The 22,989-nt window shown below is 35.8% G+C and overlaps 4 protein-coding genes across 10 annotated transcripts; 2 read left to right on the top strand and 2 right to left on the bottom strand.

Moving 5' to 3' along the window:
- Nucleotides 1-948: 948 nt before the first annotated feature.
- Nucleotides 949-4,802, bottom strand: LOC18031696 (solute carrier family 25 member 44). 3 transcript variants are annotated; one of them, XR_002904233.1, is made up of 7 exons: nucleotides 4,167-4,802; nucleotides 3,100-3,481; nucleotides 2,542-2,738; nucleotides 2,307-2,445; nucleotides 1,841-2,000; nucleotides 1,284-1,459; nucleotides 949-1,209 (listed from the first exon to the last, which is right to left on the bottom strand). XR_002904233.1 is itself a non-coding variant. In XM_006419220.2 (6 exons), the coding sequence occupies exons 1-6, from the start codon at nucleotides 4,232-4,234 to the stop codon at nucleotides 1,434-1,436; spliced, it is 972 nt and encodes a 323-aa protein (XP_006419283.1). In that variant the 5' UTR covers nucleotides 4,235-4,802; the 3' UTR covers nucleotides 949-1,433. The 3 variants fall into 3 exon arrangements, 2 of the variants coding, with proteins under 2 accessions (XP_006419283.1, XP_024034580.1); XM_006419220.2 differs by having other exon boundaries at nucleotides 949-1,459; XM_024178812.1 differs by lacking the exons at nucleotides 949-1,209; nucleotides 1,284-1,459 and having other exon boundaries at nucleotides 1,910-2,016.
- Nucleotides 4,803-4,888: 86 nt separating this feature from the next.
- LOC18031723 (probable inactive DNA (cytosine-5)-methyltransferase DRM3) lies at nucleotides 4,889-10,630 on the top strand. 3 transcript variants are annotated; one of them, XM_024181433.1, is made up of 10 exons: nucleotides 4,889-5,045; nucleotides 5,156-5,281; nucleotides 5,556-5,651; nucleotides 5,818-5,914; nucleotides 6,029-6,075; nucleotides 6,373-6,480; nucleotides 7,161-7,263; nucleotides 7,827-7,939; nucleotides 8,662-8,764; nucleotides 8,856-10,630. In XM_024181433.1, exons 3-10 carry the CDS (start codon nucleotides 5,625-5,627, stop codon nucleotides 10,247-10,249), a joined length of 1,992 nt encoding a protein of 663 aa, XP_024037201.1. In that variant the 5' UTR covers nucleotides 4,889-5,045; nucleotides 5,156-5,281; nucleotides 5,556-5,624; the 3' UTR covers nucleotides 10,250-10,630. The 3 variants fall into 3 exon arrangements, with proteins under 3 accessions (XP_024037201.1, XP_006419284.1, XP_024037198.1); XM_006419221.2 differs by lacking the exon at nucleotides 5,556-5,651; XM_024181430.1 differs by lacking the exons at nucleotides 5,556-5,651; nucleotides 5,818-5,914; nucleotides 6,029-6,075.
- Nucleotides 10,631-13,642: 3,012 nt separating this feature from the next.
- LOC18032151 (boron transporter 1) lies at nucleotides 13,643-18,718 on the top strand. Of its 3 annotated transcripts, XM_006419222.2 has the most exons (14): nucleotides 13,643-13,715; nucleotides 13,862-13,965; nucleotides 14,224-14,439; nucleotides 14,552-14,634; nucleotides 14,742-14,934; nucleotides 15,053-15,191; nucleotides 15,409-15,574; nucleotides 15,924-16,090; nucleotides 16,204-16,377; nucleotides 16,519-16,614; nucleotides 16,829-16,966; nucleotides 17,205-17,503; nucleotides 17,611-17,878; nucleotides 18,079-18,718. In XM_006419222.2, exons 3-14 carry the CDS (start codon nucleotides 14,336-14,338, stop codon nucleotides 18,460-18,462), a joined length of 2,211 nt encoding a protein of 736 aa, XP_006419285.1. In that variant the 5' UTR covers nucleotides 13,643-13,715; nucleotides 13,862-13,965; nucleotides 14,224-14,335; the 3' UTR covers nucleotides 18,463-18,718. The 3 variants fall into 3 exon arrangements, with proteins under 3 accessions (XP_006419285.1, XP_024039666.1, XP_024039664.1); XM_024183898.1 differs by lacking the exon at nucleotides 13,643-13,715 and having other exon boundaries at nucleotides 13,722-13,965; nucleotides 14,742-14,892; XM_024183896.1 differs by lacking the exon at nucleotides 13,643-13,715 and having other exon boundaries at nucleotides 13,722-13,965; nucleotides 14,226-14,439.
- A 680-nt stretch (nucleotides 18,719-19,398) lies between these two features.
- Nucleotides 19,399-22,587, bottom strand: LOC18031830 (polygalacturonase At1g48100). Its single transcript, XM_006419223.2, has 6 exons — nucleotides 22,026-22,587; nucleotides 21,754-21,921; nucleotides 21,609-21,653; nucleotides 21,309-21,516; nucleotides 20,754-20,835; nucleotides 19,399-20,193 (listed from the first exon to the last, which is right to left on the bottom strand). The coding sequence occupies exons 1-6, from the start codon at nucleotides 22,437-22,439 to the stop codon at nucleotides 19,692-19,694; spliced, it is 1,419 nt and encodes a 472-aa protein (XP_006419286.1). The 5' UTR covers nucleotides 22,440-22,587; the 3' UTR covers nucleotides 19,399-19,691.
- Between the last annotated feature and the right edge of the window lie 402 nt (nucleotides 22,588-22,989).

Raw genomic sequence — 22,989 nt, forward strand, 5'->3', positions numbered from 1 at the left:
TTCTACCATGTGAATCATTTTTTATTTCGTATAAAGATTCCTGGAATTAGTGTGCTGAATCCACAAAATTAGAGATATGTATGCTAGTGTTACTATGTGCAGTTCTGCAACTGAAAGTGATTTCTGCATTTTCTTTTTCTCCCTAATTAACAGAATCAGGGCGGGTTCCTTTTTTTTGGGAGGAAGGGAAAAAAGAATGGATTTCAATTTATTGACGTTACAAGATTTAAAGGATAGCCCGATTTTAGCTTCAATGGGAGGAGAGTCTTAAACACGCGAGGGCTTCGTGGATTAGGTAGTGAGCGACTTTCATTTATTAGCCGGAACAGAGAAGATGAAAGTGAAACTTTCGGGATATTAACACAAGCTTCCCCTAAGGTTTGGTAGAATCATGCTTACGTACAAAGTTCAATGTAAATTAACCTTTCAAACATTGACGTTAATGGACCATTTTAGATAGAGAATCCTAGACATTCTTGCTCCTTCTTGGATGATAAAAATGGTAAAGTTAGTGGACCGTTTTATGACCAAAAGGAAAAAAATAATAATAATAAATTATCTAAAATGTCTCTATTGCACAAACTAAAACAGCAATTAAGATAATGTTGTGAATTTTTTTTAAGATTTGTCTTGGTAGGACAAAAATTTTATTAACTTCTTTTATCTTGGTAAGTATGTTTAAGTTTGAGTTATCTACAATATCTCCTAATTTAATAAAATCAAGAGAATGAGAAAAGAAATCCAACGACATCACTAAATTACCGATAAAAAGAAATTCAATGAAATTACTAAAATTTACTAACAAACAATTATATAAATAATGTTACTTTAAATGCAAAGCATCAGTTGGATTCGGGATCGTCAATTCTTGGATAGTCTTTTCAAACAGTGCTCCAAACAGCATTGTTTTAAAGGTAACAATTGGGAACAAAAATAAACGGTAATCCCTACAATTTCAAACTTTACATTAAAGGCGACGTATCGGTTAATAATTTCGGAAAGTTGACAGGTATGTGCTAATAACACCCGTCTTTGGATTTAAATTTATTAGCGTTAGAATAAAAAATAGTAGTAAAATTGACATGAAAATGGGAAAGAAGCTACTGAACTTAAAGAGCCAAGTATACATTTAGTAATTTTCTGGGAACCATCTGATTAGAACTATGGAGAAAGAAATGAATCAAGAAAACGAATTCCATCAAACGCTACCTAATCTTGTTATGCAAATGCCGTCATCAATCGCTACCTAATCTTGTTATGCAAATGCCGTCATCAATCGCTACCTAATCTTGTTATGCAAATGCCGTCATCATGCAACAACAGAAGCGCCATCTGCCCCCTTTTAAAGAAATAATGCTGCCGGTACCTATTTCTTTGCAGTTAAGAAAACTGCAGTGTTACAGGATAAATTATACGCCCTTCCTGTCAAAATTTCAATTTTGCCTGATTGATAATCTCTCTGTAAAGAAGAAAGGAGAAAAGAGGTAAACATAGTTAGCTCATGATAAACTGTTAATGATAGTATTGCAATCACAGAAAAATTAACAGTCCCAAAACTAATATGGAAACAGTACATTTGCTGGGGAGACAATGCATAAGACATTTTCTTTGACAGAAAGCTTGGCATACCGTTGAAAACCGAGGAAATTTTAAAAATGAATCAATGATACTTTTTGCTCAAGAGCTATTGGCATGTTGTAAATTCAAGCATGTACACAAAGTGTCCTAGCTAAGCACGTAGCAAGGAGTTTCATCTACCTCCGACAATCAATCTCTACATCTGCTAGTCTACTGGAAAAATGAAAAGAAAAAAAAAAAAAAAAAGAAGAGGTCTACATACTTATCAATTCGTAAGTAACTATCATTGTAGTCCCATAAAGTGACATATTCAAGAATCGAGGTCCAAATCCTCTATAGAAGCCCCTCCATCCATCTTCCTTAAGGAGTGCCTTTATCGTCTTCATTACCGATGGTCTTCCAACACCAAAATTATCCATGGTCTACATCATAGAGAGACTGGGATCAAAATACAATCATATCAGAGTTGCTTGGAGTATCATGTCAGAGTTGACAGGATACCAAATCGTAAATACCATTCACAAAGAAAAAGATGAATATATGCAAGTGTATGCATATATATATCGTACACAATTCATATCAGAGTTGCTTGGAGTATCATGTCAGAATTGACAGGATACCAAATCATAAATACAATTCACAAAGAAAAAGATGAATATATGCAAGTGTATGCAAATATAATGGCTGTACTTCAAAATGGGAAAACTAGTGAGAGCTTATAATGCTACCTGAAGTCGTGTCTTTACTGTGTCTATTGGAGTAGTGATTACCGTGGAACAAGCTCCAGCAACCATTCCTGCACTGGCCTGAACTGTGATCATCTCAGATTGAGATGGTTTCTCCATGTCATCTCCATAGCCCAAGCTCCTAGTGATGAGGAATAAACAATAATTAGCTACCATAATCAGTCCAAAATTGTAAACATAACAGCATTCAATATGCCTCAGGGATAATTAGGCATACCTCCAAATCATGTGTTGGGCAGCACCATAGGCACCCCACCAAAGTGCAGATGCCGGTGACTGGGTAAGAGCTGTTAGTCCAAAGCCTCTATACAAACCACGAAATCCTTCACTTTTTATCACTTTACACACGACATCAATTGGCCCATTACAGTATGTAGTCCCAGGAAGCCCTTGCACCATTAATCTCTGGCAAATCTGAGAATTGGACAAATAACAGAACACATCATACACCAAGCATCTATTAAGAGCAACAAAGGTGAACTACGTATGGTTACAGTAAAATAGTCGGTCTCTAACAAATATATAAAGCAGTTTCCTGAAAGCACTCCAGGATAGTTTCCTGAAAGCACTCCAGAATAGTTGTTTTCAAGTAACAAAGTAACTTTACAAGATATTGGTACACCAATCAAGGTCCAGATTCACTGACTCTTTTTCTTTCCCTCGTCTGTTTTTATATTATGAAATGTGTTTCCCATCATTCCCCTCAAAATAAAAATAAAAAATAATAATATAATAATAATAATAATAAAAAGAAGTAAAAAATTGGTTTACATACCACATCTAAAGGCACAAAATATACGCAAGAAACTAAGTTTGACAACATGCCTGCCACCGCATTTGCAACGCCCACACGTGTTGCTTCAGGCATGTCTACCCCTTCAGTGTATTTCAACATCATATCCTTAGATACTTCAAGGGATGTCAAACACAGAACCCTACCAGGCATTGATCCCACAGCAGAGGTGCCAAAACCTCGGAAAATTCCAGGAATTCCATCATTCCTTAATATATTTCTAAATACCGATAGTCCACGCATTTGAGAAACTCCAGAATGAGCAACTTGCATTCTAGTCTTTACCACCACAGTTGGATGTAACAGTGCTGACTGAGCAGTAAAGAGAATAGCCCCAATAATATGAAACCTTGTCTTGTCCAACCTATACACAAAGTTATTTGTATGCAGAGGATATGATATGAAACAAAAAGCGAAAAAGAATGAACTCCTATTACATTTCTTGTATGTGGTACCAATATATCAAATCATGTCAAAATAACACAACGTAACTCAAAAATAGTACTTCCAAATCCGGTAACAACTCATTCAAAAGCTAGACTGTTTTAACTATATTCCAGATTATCATCGGCCAAAAAATTCGCCTCTGTGAATCAAAGAGACGGTAGAACCTCGGGATATACAAAACTTTTCATCCAAAAAAAGTAATCAAAGCACTCGTTCTATCACATCATGAATTCCTTCACCTGTTTCAATTGCCTACGATTCCCATCATAGATCTAAAATCTCCTTGATGTTACAAAGTTTATGTCTCAACAGATGTGACAAAAGACACGACACTATTAATAAGTGCAATAGAACCACACATTAACAATAGGAACCAATAAAAACCCATTTTTCATAAATTTACAAATTCAATGCCGTGGGACCGTTTCATGAATTTAATTGCATTCTCATTTCCATTTTCTTTGTCCCTGAATCCTTATTCTCGATACACACACAATGATCCATCATCAAATGATCATTAAATCTATCACCAAGAACAATAACAAGAATTTCAAGCGAACACAATTGACAGCTCAGCTATAACAAACTAATAGAGAAATAACCTGTCCCAATTGATTTCCGCGTCAGCAAGAGCCAACGCAGGGGCTGCGGCCTCTGTTTCCGTAGCCATGTTATAGTTTCTCTCTATTGCTACGGTTACTGCAATGATTTGTTTACTCTTGTTTCTTAAATCTTTACTTTCTTGTATGGTCTGTCACTTTGAGGGAAAATTTTAAAGTGATAGGAACTGCGTATCTCTGTTTAAGAAAACGAAAGAAAGAGAGAGAAGAAATTAGAACGTTCCATGATCTTTTATTTCATAAAATGAAGATTCTTACATAAAGTTCGATCAACGCTTAAATAGTCCAAAAGTATTGGTCAAATGCGTCTAGATCTTGACACGTCTGGCGCATGCAACGTCTCGGCATCGATGATCCACCTGATTTTTCCTCTAAAAGCTGAGTCTCGTGTCTGCTGTAAGTTTCGGTAAGCTCATTTAATAAAATTTATTTACATTATTTAATGGACTCAAACGTGATTACGACGCCGTATTTAGTAATACTTAACGGCCGTGTTCTCTCTTTTACTACTCCGAGCTCCAAAGTCGTCACTCTTCTGCAGCCGTTTATCTGACCGGCCGTTTCGCACGCAGTCTATCATACTTTGACTTAAGCATATTTTTTAATTCTCTTAAAAAAAAAAAGCGCATATTTTTTAATTATAATTAAAAAAAAATTATTTTTTAATAAATGACATTTTTTATAAATATTATTACAAAATTATGTGGGTACTTTTATTGAAAACTCTCGAACGCAGCAACTTCAGTCAAAATTGCTTTCACTGACTGTATGTTTGTTTTGCGGAGAGACAGAAGTTTCATTTATTTTTTTATTTTTTATTTTCCTCTCTGTGTTGTTGGCTATTGTAAATTTGCCTCCATGGTACGTGAAAGTGATAATTAATCTTTACAAATTTTACAAGCTATATACTTTGTTTATTATTATTATTCTTTTTTTTTTCTTGGTACGTACTTGTAATTGCAAATCCGCAGGGCGACTTGCCAAGCCAGAACAATGGCGAAAATGGAGATAAAGCAAAAGCAATTGTGCCGAAGCCTGAGATCCTTGACTTCGAGTTGCCGGCGGATAGGGCTTGCGCGAGCTCGATGCATGTCGGGGTAAGCTTGTAGTTTAGTTTCCGTTTTTCTAATTCATTCTTTTCTTGTGCTGCTAAATTTTTCTGCAGTTTTGTTTGGGTTTAGCTGTTAACTAATGAAATATTCTGGAAACGAAATCTTGTATTGTTAAATATTAAACGCTGTTGATAATTTGAACTTTATGTTTAATGAACTAATTAGCATGCACTCTTGTGCAGCTTTTCCATGTTGGTGTGTGGATCTAAGACTCTTTGAGTGTGTCTTTAGCTTTCCCTAACAAAATCACTTTTTGAAGATGGCTTAGGCTTAGATTGGCATCTTGGTGTTCTGTGGAATGGAAGCTTTTACTGTGATGTGAAAGTTCATGAGTGTTTGGCAACCACCACTAATTGTTAAGTGAAAGTTGTTTGGTATCATTTTTAGAGCTTCTTTTCAGTAAACAGCTACATGAAAAGATCATTTGTGCTTCCAATGTAAAGCTGCTAGTTGTTTACCAAACAGCATAAACTAGCGGAGGCTTAGACTTGCAGATACTGAGTTTTATTCTATGATTTCAGGAAAACATTGCAAGTTCGTCTGGGAGTAATTTAAGGTCATCTTTTATTGGGATGGGATTTTCACCATCTCTTGTCGATAAAGTGATTGAAGAAAAGGGTAAGATGAACAATTTCGTTTGTAAATTTATTGAAAGAGAAAAAAGCATCCACGTGATGAAAAATAATCCATGGTTATTTCCCGATGACCATTCTTTGCAAAACTGCAATCCAGGTCAAGACAATGTGGACTTGTTATTGGAGACACTAATTGAATATAACGTAAGTAATCAGATACACTTTGGTGCATGTTTGTGTCTTCAGGCTTCAATTATGAGAGAATGTTGATCTAAACATTTTATTTGCTTAAATTGACTTTGTAAGCTGTTTCAGAATCAGAACTCTATCTAGTGAGGTTTAGAGTTCTTTGAACTATCAGATCTAGTGAGGTTTAGCATTTCTTGAAGTCTCTCCAGTGACTTCTATATTCTCTTGCTCGTCCCTCTCTTGTGTAATGAATTTTTGACTGTTACATACAATACAATTTTTTTGTGGTTAACCTGCTGTTGAATGAAATAGGCTCTTCAAGAATCCAATTCTCAATCGTCAGATTCTCTGGATACCTTGTTTGGCGACAAGGATGCTAACAGTCCACCAGAAATTTCCACAATGGTCCAACCAAAAGAGGTAACTTGCTGTGGTCTTGCTTTATATGTGACAGTTCGTTCATAATTTTTGCTCCTGGAGGATCTGAACTACGTGTAAAGTGCCAGTTTCTATCTGATTTTCTATTGTCAGGAGGGTTGTCTTGTCAAATAAGGATACCAGTTACCATTTTATTAATGTAACTGGATTGGAATTGGAATTTTAATGCTTCTTAAGACTAAACTGTATACTGCTTATGTTGGTATTCCCTGTCTTGAGCATTCAACTCTTTTTTAATTGCCTTTTTTTGGTGCTTTATAGAAAGAGAGAGTGAGAGACAAACGATTTTTCTAGTAGACAACTCTGATAATGGTGGAAGAGTGAAGTGAGGGAGGCATTAATTAATTTTTAATCAGGTTCCGTGTCATTCTTACATTTTATTTCCCTTACTATGGACTGCTTCAGTTAATTTCCACTGATAGCAGTTCATGGGGTTGAATTTGTTAGAGCTATTACATGTTAAGGTTAATGAGTCACCTTTAGGGCCGATACTTTGTTCCTTTCCTTCTCATCTTTCTGCAAATTTAACAGAATTATATGAGGACAGATATTTATGGTCTCAACTCATATTTTGTCAATAATATGTTGATCTCTTATTTTCATGGATGCAAGATCATTGGATATGATATATTTTATGTTTGCTTGATCTTCAATATTTGCAGGAACCCAATGTAATGGATGAAGGATTACATATTGAAAAAAGGGCCTCTTTACTAATGATGAATTTTTCTGTAAATGAAGTTGACTTTGCATTGGATAAGCTTGGTATGTTTATAGTTTCCAAAATTTTTTTATTTTGGTAGATTAAGTTTGCAACTGATGCTTCTTTGCACATCTTGAAATTATGGTTGCTTCTGTAGTGTTAAAAGGAAATACTTTGAGATTCTTCATTTTTTACCTTTTGACTTCAAGTAGACGAGATGTTGAACTTTGCAGTTGTTTCTTGTTTAACGTTGTTACTTGTTTAACGTTGTTAGAATGGATACATTTTGAGAACACTTTAGAGGAAATATTCACTTCTGGAATTTCTAAATTCTTTTGGATTCTGTGGCTCTGCAGAGAATAAATATGAAACCTATGCTTTGTTGTTCCTGGCATTGTTGTTATTATACCATAATCATTATAATTGTTGTTACTCTATTAGTAGTACTAATATTTAGTACAAATCGTCAGATCTATGTTTGTCTCTTACACTCATTTCAGATGTATTTTAATTATTGTCAATACAGCTTCAAGTGTGATATTTCATCGTAGATTTATTGTAGCTCTCTTTCTGTTATAGCAATACTTTAGTGCTTAATGGATTTTCTCGTAAATGTTACATTCAGGCAAAGATGCTCCTGTTTATGAACTGGTGGACTTCATCACTGCTGCTCAGATATCAGAAAATTTCGAAAAGGAAACAGATGATGCACCTCATGACAATGATGGAACGAATGAGGTCCTTAATGATGTTTTCATGTAACATTAGTTGGTTTGATGTCTATTCTTATGAATTGAGATTTCTGCAAAAGCCTATACACACTTTAAATGCATTAAGTTGCATTCTTTTCTGCTTTCTTATTATTATTGATCATTATATAGTAATACTAATAATAGGAAAAGGCCGTCATTGATAGGTTTCTGAAATCCTGTGATATACGACGGATTGTGCCACAAAATAATAGAGAATGGGGAGAAAGATAGAAGAAAGAAAGGAAGCTATAGAAGAATTAAGGGAGAAAGCAGAAAATTTAGAGGAGGAGGAGAAAGCCAGTGAAAAAGGGGAGAAAAACTATGGGAAATTAAGAGGGGAATCACAATTTCATATAATAATTATCATTGAAACAGAAATCAAAATCAAAAGGAACCTACTTCTTACTATGTAATATAAAACCTACCCTAATAAGAAATCTATTTAAGGAAGATAAAAATATTTTACTTGAACACTTGAATTTATTATTTATAATAAAACCTTAAAAATTATAAATAAGGACAATCTCTTATTCTGCATCATCCTGTTATTTGGGTGTCAAGTTAGCTTTTTTTTTTTTTTTTTTCTTTCGAGGCATTTTCAATCACCTATAAGATGCGCTGTCTTTGTTGGTTTATTGTGTTCGTATCTGTGGTATTATATAATTTGGATGGTATCTAATACTTGGTTTGACCTTTTTCGATCACCAGGATAAAAGTGATGAGACCTTGTATGGGACCATGGAAATAACTCTTCAGTTGCTTGAAATGGGTTTCTCTGAAAATCAAGTTTCATTAGCAATTGAGAAATTTGGTGAGTGATTACTTCTTTTAGTATTTAATGAATTAATGCAACTATATTTACGATGAATTTAGTAACAACCAAGTCATTTGTCTTATTTCAGGCTCAAAGACTCCAATTTCAGAGCTTGCTGACAAAATTTTCTCTGGTCAAATTTTCTTGGACACCCCTAGAAGTCGGTCATATGATACGGTAAAAGTTAAAACCGAGTATTGCAGTCCGGATGTTGTCTCTCAGTCAAGGAAAATGAACACAAGTGAAACTAGTAGAGGTAAAAGGCCAAAGGAAGAGTATTTTGATGACTTTTCAAATAGCACTTCTCAGTTTCAGCACGTTGATTTTCAGGAAAACCGTAAAGGGAAACGGCCAAAACAAGAGTCATTGGATGACTCTAGTTCTTTCCTTTACTCATCGTGGGAAGAAAAAGTGAAGCCTAATAGTTCCAGATATGGAATGCAGCAAGCATTCAATTCCAATCCATGCAGGAGTATTAATAAAGTGGTGGCACAACCTCCATATTTCTTTTATGGAAACGTCGTGGATGTGTCAATAGATTGCTGGGTGAAAATGTCTCATTTCTTGTATTCACTTGAGCCTGAATTTGTAAATTCTCAGTATTTCTCGGCACTGAGTAGGAGAGAAGGGTATCTACACAATCTTCCAACTACAAATAGGTTTCACATACCTCCGGAACCTCCGATGACTATACAAGATGCAATTCCGCATACTAAGAAATGGTGGCCATCATGGGATACGAGGAAGCATTTGAGCTGCATCAACTCTGGAACTGGTGGGATATCTCAGCTCTGTGAGAGGTTTGAGAAACTACTCAGAGATTCTCGAGGAGTGCTGTCATCACAGCAGCAGAGAGATATTCTTCATCGCTCTGAGAAATTGAATCTTGTTTGGGTTGGGGCGTACAAACTTGGACCTGTAGATCCTGAACATATAGAACTTATACTAGGCTACCCATCAAATCACACTCAAGCTGCTGGAAATAGTTTAACAGCAAGACTTGAATCACTCAGACACTGCTTTCAGACGGACACCTTGGGTTACCACCTCTCTGTCTTGAAATCTATGTTCCCTGGAGGGCTAACTATGTTGTCAGTCTTCAGCGGAATTGGTGGAGCAGAAGTTACTTTACACCGGCTTGGCATCAAGTTGAAAGGTGTTATTTCCATAGAGACTTCTGAAACTAATCGAAGGATTCTCAAGAGGTGGTGGGAAAGTAGTGGTCAAACCGGAGAGTTGGTGCAGATAGAGGACATTCAGGCCCTGACAACTAAAAAGTTTGAGAGTCTTATCCACAAACTTGGCAGTATCGACTTCGTAATCTGTCAGAACTCAGTCCCTCAGATTCCAAATTCAAAGCAGATTTCAAATTCAAAGGATCCCAAAATGGCCGCAGAGAGTGACAATCTGCCTGATTTCGACTTCTCTTTGTATTATGAGTTTGTTCGTGTTGTGCAACGTGTAAGGAGTATGAAGAGGTGATAACTTTTTTTCCCAAAATGCGTTTTGTTCTGGTACATTTCCATATAATAATGATCAGAAACAAGGCTTAAAAATTTTCGTAATTAATGCTCTTCAGATAAATGATTAGGCATTCAATCCCGAACAAGGGAACAGTAAACAATCCTGCCAAGTAGTAATCTGTATTTTTGCTTTACTTTTAAGCATTATAAACGTGGATGAGCCCATTCTTTGTTGCCTCTTGTTAATCAAATGTTTTACAGAGGCCCAGCCAGCATCATGCAGAAGACACCTTGGTAAGTCGGTCAATATTTCGGGAGACTTGAAAGTTTTGTAGTGCCTGCATTAACACTAATTGTTTTATTTTACTTCGTTGTTAGAAATAAACCCATGTTTGTTCAATATTAGTCGTTTATTTTTCAGTCATTGATGCTTGTTTGTCTGGTGTTTCAAGCCACTGTCCAAAGCCAAATACAATGATCACATTAGCCAAAAGGGCTTTTTCTAATGAGTCTAGACATCATTGGGGGTTTACGGCACTGTTGAAAAGCTTGCATTTGATGTGATTTTAACTATTGTTACTGTTGGAGTCCACAAAAAAGAAGAGATTCCTGGATATTCTCAATGTTTACGCTTCTTTCTTTTAGATTCTTGTCATCATGCGTGTATGTACTCTCTAACAATTGATTGAAAGATGAATGCAGTATAAATGAAATAAACAAGGGTATATATACTGGAGACTACTGGAGATTATTTTCTTCCTCCCTTTTATTTATTTATTTATTTATTTAGCCAGAGGAGATAGGAAATTGACATGAGAGGTCATATTCATTCATATTCTCTTTGTGGGTCATTTCCATCAAGGCACGAAAATAAAAACAGAAACTCGCCTGAATTTCAAATTGTATGAAAAGCTAGTGGTGTTCTTCTGTCATTTGTTCTAGAATAGCCTTCGTTTAGTTATGTGTGTGTGTGTGAGATTCAGCACTTAAGAACTGAGAATCTTTTAGTTTGCTGCGAGACAAAATCATGAACTATGAAGTGGGTTTGTAAGAAGCGTTCTTGACAAAAGCACTTGTGGCGTAAAACTTGAAGCTACTTGTGTTCATTGTTGTCAACAACAATGCAAAAGCGCACGAGTTGGGCTTAGATGTGGATTGAAAAATATAAATTTTACATAAATTGAGCGAGCCTGGTTAAGAATTCACTACGAAAAAAACTAGGTTTTTATAAATTAAAAATAAATTAATTAATTAAACAAAGAAAAAAATTTAAAATAATAAATTAATATTTTTTTGAGCTTAGTATTTGTGATTTATTAAGTTGTCTTATTTATATTTTTGTATATTGACTATTATTTTATTAAATATTGAATAATTATTTTTGGTTTATTTTTTCTTTATTAAATTTTATTTTAAATTAATGAAAAGCTTAGCCTCAGCCCAAGCTAGGCCCAAATCCATTTAAGCCTGATTACTTGTGATGGGATTTTCAAGAATCTGAGCTTGTTCTCAGTAATTTAGGGTTAGAACCCGGCCCAGACCCTTAATTTACCAACTTATGGGGTATGCAGCTTTCATCTCTCTGCTGCTAAGTGCTAGGTACTCACCACCAAACACAAGACTCAAATTTAGATTTCATTAATCAATTAGGCAATGCAATAACAACAACCATAGCCATAGAGAAACCAACCAGCTTCCACATTATTAGTAAGTTACTTGCGACACGAGAACAAATTCAGTTGGAATTCTTGTAAACAAAACTTTATCACATCAAAATCATAAAGAACCGTACGTAAGTTATCATGCTTGAACTTAGAAGACACGCACGTGCCGCGCGCAGAACTCTAAACAAACGAATGGGGTAAAGTTTTTATGCCAATTGGATGACATGTCGTTTCCTTAAAGAATAAATAGATGACATTTCATAAATTGTATGCTCGACAATTACCTCATACAACATGTCACTTATAATTAAATTAAAAAATTTCGCATAAATCAAGAAATAATAATATTGTTTCAAAAATTCATCTTTATTTTTTTTTATTCTACTCAATTTTTTGGTGTCATTTGAAGCTTAGCATAATAATAAACTCGTAGAGTTATTGAAGAGACTTGAACCCTTTACTTTAGACTTAAAAGAAGGTGATGTCGATCAATCCAATCAAGAGATTATATAACTAAAAATAAAATAAGGATACGTGATAATAATGTATTGATATTATAAATATGTTAGTAAAAGTAGCATGATTGAACAAATATCAAATTCTACAACAAATTAAAAAAAAAAATTGATCTAGAAACTCATACGATCTCTCTTCAATTTTAGCACAACCAAAGAAAAATTCTTTATTTAGACTACTCCTAATACATAAAATTCAAGAACTAAATAGACTCTACTGATGGGTGGTTAATTAAAGAATCTAATTAATTAATTCTCTCCCAAACTAAATATAATTCTCAATGAAAATTTCAACTACCAATAACATATTATTTACCATTGATTTTGACACATTGTTTAGAAGACAAAAATAAAAATTGAATGAATGCATGTGAAGGGTTATTCATGTTTAAGCGAATAGAGACAAATGAAAAGTCAAGACTTTTTCTATACGCGGTTTGTTTGGCTCCACAGTGTCTTGTTTTTAGCTGGAATTTTAATATTATTAGCTCTAGTTTTAGAATTATGCATAAATAAATAAACAAAACATAAAGTAGGTTTTATAAATTTAGTAGAAACCATTCTAAATGATAATACATGTCATTAAGTCATCTAATTGAAACAAGCACAAGGCAAATTATTGGTCATTTGATTAATAATGGTTTGAAAAAGTTGCGAGGCATCCCATAATGAAAGAATCTCCCAACTCCTACGACCTGTCTTCTTGCAAGAAGTAATGAACCAGCCATATTATACAATCTATTCTTTGAACTCGTGATATTGATTTAAATTTAAAAAAAAAAAATAGTTTATCAAAGATAAAAAAATAAAAATAAAAATAATGATCATGAAAGATAAAAGTGATCATATCACTCAGGATATTAATAGAGTGATAAAACACTTATTATTATTATTATTATTTCGAAAGACAAAAGTTTTAGTCTCTGAAAATGTGGGGGTAAATTTTCACTTTCATTGAATTGTATGAATTTTTTTTTTAATAAAAAAATTTGTAAATCTCTCAGTAATTTTTATAACGATGTTTTAGAAATAATAAAAATACTAATCCACCGAGAATATGGACAACAATAATGATAAAAATAAAACAGTAAAGACTGTAAGTGTACACGGTTCGTTCTATTTTCCAACCCTGGCCAGCTTGTTATGCACTGGCAAATGGCAATCTTTGTCTCCCTCTTTCATGCGCGTAAAAGAAGTCCTTTTTAATCAAATCTTCTTCCAAGTCTTAATCTTTTTTCTTTCCTACTTGAAAGTGAGACAAAATTTTCTCTCTTTTGCATTTTAGTCCCTTTTAAGTTGGTGACCGGTCAGTGACTGTTCCACATTCCATCTACTTTGATTCCTCTGTAGTTCGTTTTTATTTGTTATGTTTTTGCTGTGAGCAAACTGACAGTGGTGTTTCTTTCTTTCTTTCATTTTATGATGAGTAATGACCCACATGGTTAATTTCAGCTGCAAATCTACAGTCACCCAGCTCAAAGCTCAACCCTTTTCAGTCTTTTGTAAATTTGGAGCTTTCTTTGCAAATATCTTCTCTGTGTTCACATTGTTTGAAGGTAAAAAAAAAAAATCTTCAACGCAAGTTAAAAGCTTATCTTTTTTTTTTTTGGGGGGGGGGGGGGGGGGTGTTTGTTTGTAGTTTAATTATTGAAGGCTTCTAGATTTATAGTGTAATGCTAATTTTGACTCTGGGTAGTGATTTGTAGATTAACTTTCTTTCTGGTTTGTCATGCACTATGGTTTTTTTTTTTTTTAACTTCTTGTTTGTTCCACTGCTGGTGTTGATTTTGCCATATTGGTTTATTTTGTAACAGAGATTTTAGATTGATTATTTGTCCAAGCCTATAGTACCGAAATACATTGCTTTGTGAACAACTAAGCCTTGTTAACTCATAGTGAAAGCACCGAAGAAAGTGCTGAGAAATCATGGAGGAAAGCTTTGTGCCATTTCGCGGAATCAAGAATGATGTTGAAAAGAGATTGAAGTGTTACAAGCAAGATTGGACTGGTGGCTTTAGAGCAGGCTTCAGGTATATCTTTCACATATCGTGAGAAATAATTTTTGAAATTTCTGGCTAAGTTAGCTTCGACTACTGCTAATTTATCAGTGACGGCCTGCTAACTTATGACAAATTTTTGTAGTATTCTGGCCCCCACAACATATATATTCTTTGCATCAGCAATTCCGGTTATCTCATTTGGGGAACAGTTGGACAGAGAGACAGGTAGCATGACAAAATGCCATTATAGTTCAAACTTTGTTGCTCATCTCTCAATTTCTGACCATTGCTATCGAAAAGCTAATTAGGAAATGGGTACTATTTTCATACAGATGGGACTCTCACTGCTGTTCAGACATTAGCATCTACAGCATTATGTGGAATTATACACTCTATCATAGGAGGTCAGCCATTGCTGATTCTTGGAGTTGCAGAGCCAACTGTGATTATGTACACATTCATGTTCAATTTTGCAAAAAACAGGTCAGACTTGGGATCAAAGCTCTTTCTAGCCTGGACTGGATGGTATTTTTCGTTTTCCTCTCTACGTTTGACCTAAAATATGATTCATTATCTTAGAATTTTGTTCTTCCTTTATTTTCTTATTTATGTTCGGTAAACTTACATGGCTTTTAATTGGCAGGGTGTGCATGTGGACAGCCCTCTTGCTGTTCCTATTGGCCATCCTAGGAGCTTGCTCCATCATCAATAGGTTTACTCGTATTGCTGGGGAATTGTTTGGCCTTCTTATTGCAATGCTTTTCATGCAGGAAGCTATCAAGGTAAAAATATTTCCTTATTTCTTTCCCATTCCTACGTTTCTTTAATGACGCAAAGAATATGCAGAATTTCCTTTAGTGCCTCTCACGTGGTTAAATTTTACACTGAAGCAATTATATTATAAGGCTAGCATTTGATAGTATCTATGTTAGTTGGACTAGGCCTACAAATGTTTTGTGCAAAAATTGAAATTCTAACAATTTCAATTGCATTTCCTAGGGAATAGTTGATGAATTTCGTGTACCAGAAAGAGAAAATCCAAAGTTGATTGAGTATCAACCTTCATGGAGATTTGCCAATGGGATGTTTGCTTTGGTTCTATCTTTTGGCCTTCTACATACTGCATTACGAAGCAGAAAAGCAAGGTCATGGCGATATGGGTCTGGTAAGTCTCATTTCATGCAGAATGTCTTTACAAAATTGCAGTCATTACTGGTCTGTCTAGTCAGAAGATAAGGAACAAAAGCAATATTTCCCAAAGTTTAAAATTTGTGGTAGTGACTGCTATCATCAATTATCACAAATTAATAAATGAGCTCTTAAGCTTCTGTTTCCTTATAATAGTTGACTGTACTTCTTATCCAATCACATGATTGTTGTCAAAGCCAAAATAAACAAAAATAATAGCATTGATGATTTTTAAAGCCAGTTACGGAAACAACATTTTGTGGTTCACGTCTCTCTATACTTGTTATTTTTGTGCCTCAAGGTCTCCACTTTAATCTTTTCCACAGGCTGTCTGCGGGGCTTCATAGCAGATTATGGTGTGCCACTGATGGTTCTGGTCTGGACTGCTGTTTCATATATACCAGCTAGAAGTGTTCCTAAAGGAATTCCTAGGCGCCTCTTCAGTCCAAATCCATGGTCACCTGGTGCATATGAGAATTGGACTGTCATCAAGGCAGGGGCTAAGTGAAAGCTTAGATAGAACTAATCGTTCTCTTCTATTTTTAAAAATTTCCTGTTGCTGACTTCAGAAGGGTGTATTAATGGCATAATGTTAAAAACTGGCAGGATATGTTGAATGTGCCACTTCTGTACATTATTGGAGCTTTCATTCCCGCAACAATGATTGCAGTGCTCTATTATTTTGACCATAGTGTTGCATCCCAGCTGGCGCAGCAGAAAGAATTCAATTTGAGAAAGCCTTCTTCTTTCCATTATGATTTACTTCTTTTGGGGTTGATGGTACTCAAATTGCCTTCTCCAATCAGCTTCTCATTTTTCGTTTGCAGTACATTTTTCTCTTTTGAATGTGAACCATGGCTATTCATCTCCTCTTGTATTGAACTTTACTCATATGTCTGATATTTTAAGACTTCATTGCAGGTCATAATCTGTGGTCTCCTTGGTATACCTCCAGCAAATGGTGTTATTCCGCAATCACCAATGCATACTAAAAGTTTGGCAACCCTGAAGCACCAGGTATGCATATTAACTACATAGGATTAAAAGCTTTCCGGGAACTAATATTAATTTAGATCTCATGCTTTTTTATTTTTTGAGCATGAATTTACTACTGATTTTCGATTGCCCAAATACCTATTAATGATACAGGAAGGGTAAGGGTGTCCTGCTTTTCAAGGCATGTTTCCTTGTTTAACTAAAGCTTTACCACAATTTTTGTAAATCTGTGCAGTTACTTCGCAATCGGCTTGTGGAAACTGCTCATAAATGTATCAGCAATAATGCAAGCTTGGGACAGGTTTACGGAAGCATGCAAGAAGCTTATCAACAGATGCAGAGCCCACTGATTTACCAGGAATCTTCTGCTCAAGTATATTGACTTGACATATTGATTCATTTGTAGTTATTCCATGTAACAAGAACCTGTAAATTTGCATCGAAATAAACACAAACATACACTTAGTAATGTAATTTGAGGAACCAACAGTTCATTTTGCAAATTTTAACTTTTGGATACTTGCAACAATATCAAACAATTAATCATTTCATTTTGAGATCTAATCAACTGGGTGTTTGAGAGGTTGGCTAAAAGTTTGTTTTGTAAACAGGGATTAAAAGAATTGAAAGAGTCAAGAATCCAAATGGATGCTTCAGTTGACGAGAATGCATTTGATATTGAGAAGGAGATTGATGATTTATTGCCTGTCGAGGTGAAAGAACAGCGGCTAAGTAACTTGCTCCAATCTACAATGGTAGGAGGATGTGTTGCGGCCATGCCCTTGCTTAAAAGGATACCAACTTCTGTACTTTGGGGCTATTTTGCCTTCATGGCCATTGAAAGCTTACCTGGTAACCAGTTTTGGGAGCGGATCTTATTGATCTTCACTGCTCCGAGCAGAAGATACAAGTAACTTCTTTGTTCCTTTTTCTTCTTCCCAATTTGACTTTAACCACCTGCCTCTTATGGAGGAAATTAACTGAATTTTTATTTGTTGTTTTGCCCTTATTGTCTAGAGTACTGGAGAACTATCACGCTACATTTGTGGAAACTGTCCCTTTCAAGACAATTTTAGTATTTACTATTTTCCAGACTGCTTACTTGCTAGTCTGTTTTGGGATAACATGGGTTCCAATTGCTGGAGTACTTTTCCCTGTAATGATCATGCTACTGGTTCCAGTGCGACAGTATGTTTTGCCGAGGTTTTTCAAAGGAGCGCACCTTCAAGATTTAGATGCTGCTGAGTATGAAGAGGCACCAGCATTATCATTCAACCTTGCCTCTGTAAGTTCTAAACTTGTTATCCTCAATGGCATCATAAAATTTTATTTTATAATAATTCAAACATTATGCATAAATATTTGTAACTTGGTGGCCTATTGAAAAATGTATGGGCTTTGATAGTATGTTTACTTTAGGATGCCATTTGACCGGCTTTTGGCATTATATGTGCTTATCTTTCCAGTATCTTCAATATGTGGCAGGAGAGAGAGATGAGTAGAACTACTTCATTTACAAGAGAAATGAGTAGATCTGCTTCATTTGCAAAAGATATCAGTAGAAATACTTCATTTGCAAAAGATATGAGTAGATCTTCTTCATTTGCATCTGATGGGGAAATTTTAGATGGGATGGTTACTCGTAGTCGCGGTGAGATTAGACGCATGTGCAGTCTCAAGCATACCAGTTGCAGCGAAACATCATCAAAGGAATTGAAAAGCCTTCAGAGCCCCCGGGTTTCTGAGAAGGTATACAGCCCTCGTGTAAGTGAACTAAAAGGAGAGCTAAGTCCTCGGCAACGTGCAAGAGGACCATTCAGTCCAAGTGCAGGAGAATCAAAACCATCTAATCTAGGTAAAAGTGGCTAGAAATACCAAAAAGAGAAAAACAACGGCAGGTATTGGCTTCTTGTTAAATGTTCTGTTAAAGCTAGAATGAAGAAAGGTATTAAGAAGAACATGCAGCCTGCAATGGCATGCCCATCCCCAGCTTTATTGTTCCATGATTATTCTTTCTGGTTGATTTGGAATATTATTTTTGTAATATAATCTACCTCGTTATACACAATATGGGAGAAATTTGTAGCAGAAATTATGTTGATAATAGTATACAATCCTATTCAGAGTACCACACGAGTGTGCTAGCATATGATATTTATTTTCTTGCTCATAACATGAGTTGCCATAGAAGCCCTGGAGCCATAAGAGCATGCAGGCTAAGCAATTTGAAAGTTGAAACTACAGATTACGTCAGCTTACACCAGTTCAGAGCACTCAGCCTCATCAGTGTGTTCTCTGCTCACCATCCACTTCTCCCTAGATCAATTGAAATGAAAAAGTAAGTATCCTTGCCATTTGATAAGTATTCGACCCCTACATTCCGGCTTTGCCTTAGAACAGCATATCCTAAAGCTTGTGTGGGCTAAAAATGCTAATCTTAAATGGTACCAAACTTTTAGTATCAAAGTAGCCACCATGTTGAATATGGATCGATAGAGGAGATAGAGGAGACGCTTTGTGCGTGTTGTTACTTGTTATTGATGATGTGACCTGGGGAGGGTTGCTACCCCGAGAATATAGGATTCATTAAGTCAGTCATCTTGGAAGTTGCAGAGTGTGGTAGATTTTTATGATTCTAAATCTCAAACGGGCAAAAAAATACTAATCTAAATGGGTATACAACTTCACGGCGTTCGTTTTTCTCTTATTATTTGATTTCTTTTTAGGGTGAGCTGTACCCTTTGGGTTATGCTTTCATAAAGTCAGCATTACTCCATAAATCTCATGCATTTGAGAACAGGGAAACGAGAGTTTAATATATTTATTGAAACCAAAAATGTAGCTGAAATACTTGTAGCATATTACAATCGATTACAAATACAGGGCCAAAAAACCAGACCCATGTTACTAAATCTCATCACACAATAGGGAAATATACCCTAATAGGGATGGAACCTAAGTAGTACTACCAATAATAATCAAAAGCCATAAAAGCTAATGGCACTTGTATTCTCTTGTACACTACTATTCTATATCATATCAATCACAGAAAATGCTACTGCCATAAACGAAAAATGCAACTATAATGTGTAATAATTTTAGCAGCCGTATGCAGAAACTTCTTGCTCTGATTGAGGCTCCCCTTCTTGCAAGCAATCAATAGGAGGAATAGTTAAAGTTTCTTGAGTTCCATAAGCATTCCAACAAAATGGATCATCAAGCAGTTGTCCTTCATATGGGAGAAGCTCAACTTCAGCCATTGTAATCTTTGTGCAGGGCACAGTGTCACTGCAGGCAAAGTGGATTGGTGGGGTGCGTACGTCGTAAGTTCCCTTAATGTTCCTGTATGTGATGCCTGTGACAAATACTGCTGAGGTCTGGTTTAAGCACTCCTTTGATAAGCAGTAGTATTGGTCTATGTTTATGCAGTTTCTCACATTTTCCATCTGAATGTTCTCAAATGACAAGTCGGAAACGCAGCCTGTGCCACCTTGCCATGTCTTGATCCTTAGGCCATTGTCTGATTCTCTAATGATTGCATTTCGGACTGTTATGTTTGAGACACATGCCTGGGAATAGTGCGCACCAAGGCTCCCAATGCTGCAGAACATAAGCTAAGTTCAGAACTTAAAAACTGTTGGCCTCATTAATAAAAGTGATTCCAAAAGCGAAAAGCTTTGACCAAAAAAAAAAAAAAATTACTTTAGCAAACACTCTTAACCTGATTTCAGACACTTTAGCATGTTCATGAGTTCCTAGACTGTATAATTTTGAGAGCAGAGCAGCGAGTATACAGTAAATACCCACTTTTACTTAGCAGCTAACATTTAGGAACAATCCATTTGTAACTGTGGATTAGAAGTCACAACACCTCAAACATACCCTTCATAATCACTAAATGCAGCAGACTCTTTTGTTTTTCTCATGCAACATGTAAGGGGGCGTTAGGTGGTTGAAAGCCAACAATATTGCATCTGGTTATAGTTACAGCAACGGCTTTCTTCCTAGCAAAAAGGGTTCTTTGAAAAGTTCTACTTTACAACTAATTATCCAAGAATCATAAGATATGGCTGAATTTTGTTGAACAAAGACTAATATAGCTGTTAGATAGCAGCCATGGCCCATGGTTACAATTCTTATGAAGAAAAGAGAATATAAACCTGATCCCGTGACTTGGCCCACAAGTGACATCAGCAATATCCACATCTGAGCACCCGGTTCCAATCGAAATGCAATCGTCACCTGTATAAAAGATGCGTCTTGCATTATTAAATATATTCTACTACATTAGTTAATGACGGTTCCACCTAGTAGGTCTGACACTGGCCTGAAAAAAAGTGACCTAAAACCAACCCAAATAACAATTAAGTAAAAAACATTTATTTTTAATTTATTTTAATTTTTAATTGGAAATACTTGAATTAATTGAAAAGTGGGATGATGAGGCATTGAGATAAATTAAGAGTCAAATATTTAGAAAAATAAATAAATAAATAAGCCAGCTAGTGGCCTGAACAGGACAGGACCCCGTGGACTCGGGGGCAATTATTTCATTCTTAGTTATAAGGGATGGCAACTGGCCAAAAAGTGTCATCGTCGAGCCTGCCTGGCTGAAAAATGAATTGGACAAAGTTGAAAGACCAAACCCAGGATAGACCCGTGGCCGTGGGAAATTAAATCATCCCTAATTGAATTTGTTTTTTCCCTCCCCTTACCGTTGCTTATCATGGAATTGTAAATTCCAACAGACTTTGTGTTCTCAATGTGGATTCCATCGGTGTTGGGGCTGAGTTTTGGTGAAGAAATGGAGAGCTTGTCAATCATGACGCCTTCGCATCCATCAAACTTCATGTGAAACTGAGGACTGTTTTGAATTGTTAAGCCACTAACTACCAAATTTGAGCTCATGAAGAACCTAATCAACTGCACGAAAAGGTAATGAAAATGGTCATTACTCGTTCACAAAATTGATTTTATTGAATGGTTGAATTGAGTTTGATAATTATAATACTCACAGCAGGGCTGTCACATGGACCTGATGACGTCGATCCGTTAGGCCCCTGAAATCATATTGAAACTAGCAGTTAGAAGAAAGAAATAATTTGGAAAAAAAAAATCGAAGATTAAGGCAAAGAATGTAAGTTTTAGAAAGTAAACTACCCGGTGAGGTTTGCAGGGCAGATCCCACCATGGCTGTCCATTCCCTTCAATGGTGCCCTTACCAGTGAATGTCATATCATCAAGTTTGTAAAACACAAGCCATTGCTTGCGGCTATCAGCTTTGGGCCAAGTATCCGGTCCATCAGGTGGCATTAGAACCCCATCAAGCTTTAATGATCATACAAAAGGATATAATTGTTAGGTTGGAAAATTCTAAATGATTCAACCGAAATGAGCTGAAACAAAGGAGACTTTTTAGTGTAAATGCTTACCTGGAATACAAGTCTTGGCTTGCACGGCCCTGAGAAAATTGTTGAAGTGATTTTGAAAACATAATCTGAAGGAGCCAGAACAACCCCTGCTTCTACAGCACAGGCTGCTTTCCATGCAGCCCTGAAAGCAGCGGTGTCATCGGCAGAGCCATCACCAACTGCCCCGTAATCTCTTACATCAAAAATGCAGTCAGTGGAATTCACTGGATCATTCGGATAAGGGTCTGAGGGGACTGATGGAGAATATGAAGGTGATGAAGAGACAGGATTCTCTGGAGAAGCCGGGGGAGGAACAGTGGAGCCTTTGTTTTTCTGTTTCTTGTGATGATGGTACCTTGCTTCCACATTGCTTAAATTTTGTACCAAAAGAATCACTGCTAGTAGAATTAGTAACAGCTCCCGAATACTCTCCATTGAATGCAATTTCTTCAGGAAAATAAAACAAGAAAAATGGAGAATGTGTCAAAGTTACTTCACAGGAAAAATTCTGAATAAAGAATGAATTAAAAGAATGAAGTGAGAGGCAGAGGCCTCAAGCAAAACCAATAATGTAAGGTGAGGACCATTGAGGGGCAGAGGGTCTAATTTATACTGAAATTTAAGAGCTATAGGTCCAAAAGGTTGTGTCTAAGAAAAAGTTTCGACACGTGTCAAGTTCTGTTTGATTGAAAATTCATTGTCTCTAGTAAAAACTGATGCTGTTGGAGGGTTTTGAAGGTTTGGTCGTTGAGGGAAATTTGGCAGATGCTTTTGGTTCTTCAGTTGGTTCCTTCTTCTAAATTTCTCTCAGATCATTTTCTTTTAATCTTTTCCTGTTTGTTGGTTCTGTCCCCTCTGGCCCATTAATCTCTTGTTGCTCCCTCTCAGCTTTTCTTGTATTATTATTTTTTATTATTTTTCCCTTGTTTTTAGTAAGCTGAAGGGGGGAAATATGCATCTTCTACAGTATAATTAGCTTGTGAAC

The sequence above is a fragment of the Citrus clementina genome, unplaced genomic scaffold (assembly GCF_000493195.1).
Source record: "Citrus clementina cultivar Clemenules unplaced genomic scaffold, Citrus_clementina_v1.0 scaffold_9, whole genome shotgun sequence".
NCBI lineage: Eukaryota > Viridiplantae > Streptophyta > Magnoliopsida > Sapindales > Rutaceae > Citrus > Citrus x clementina.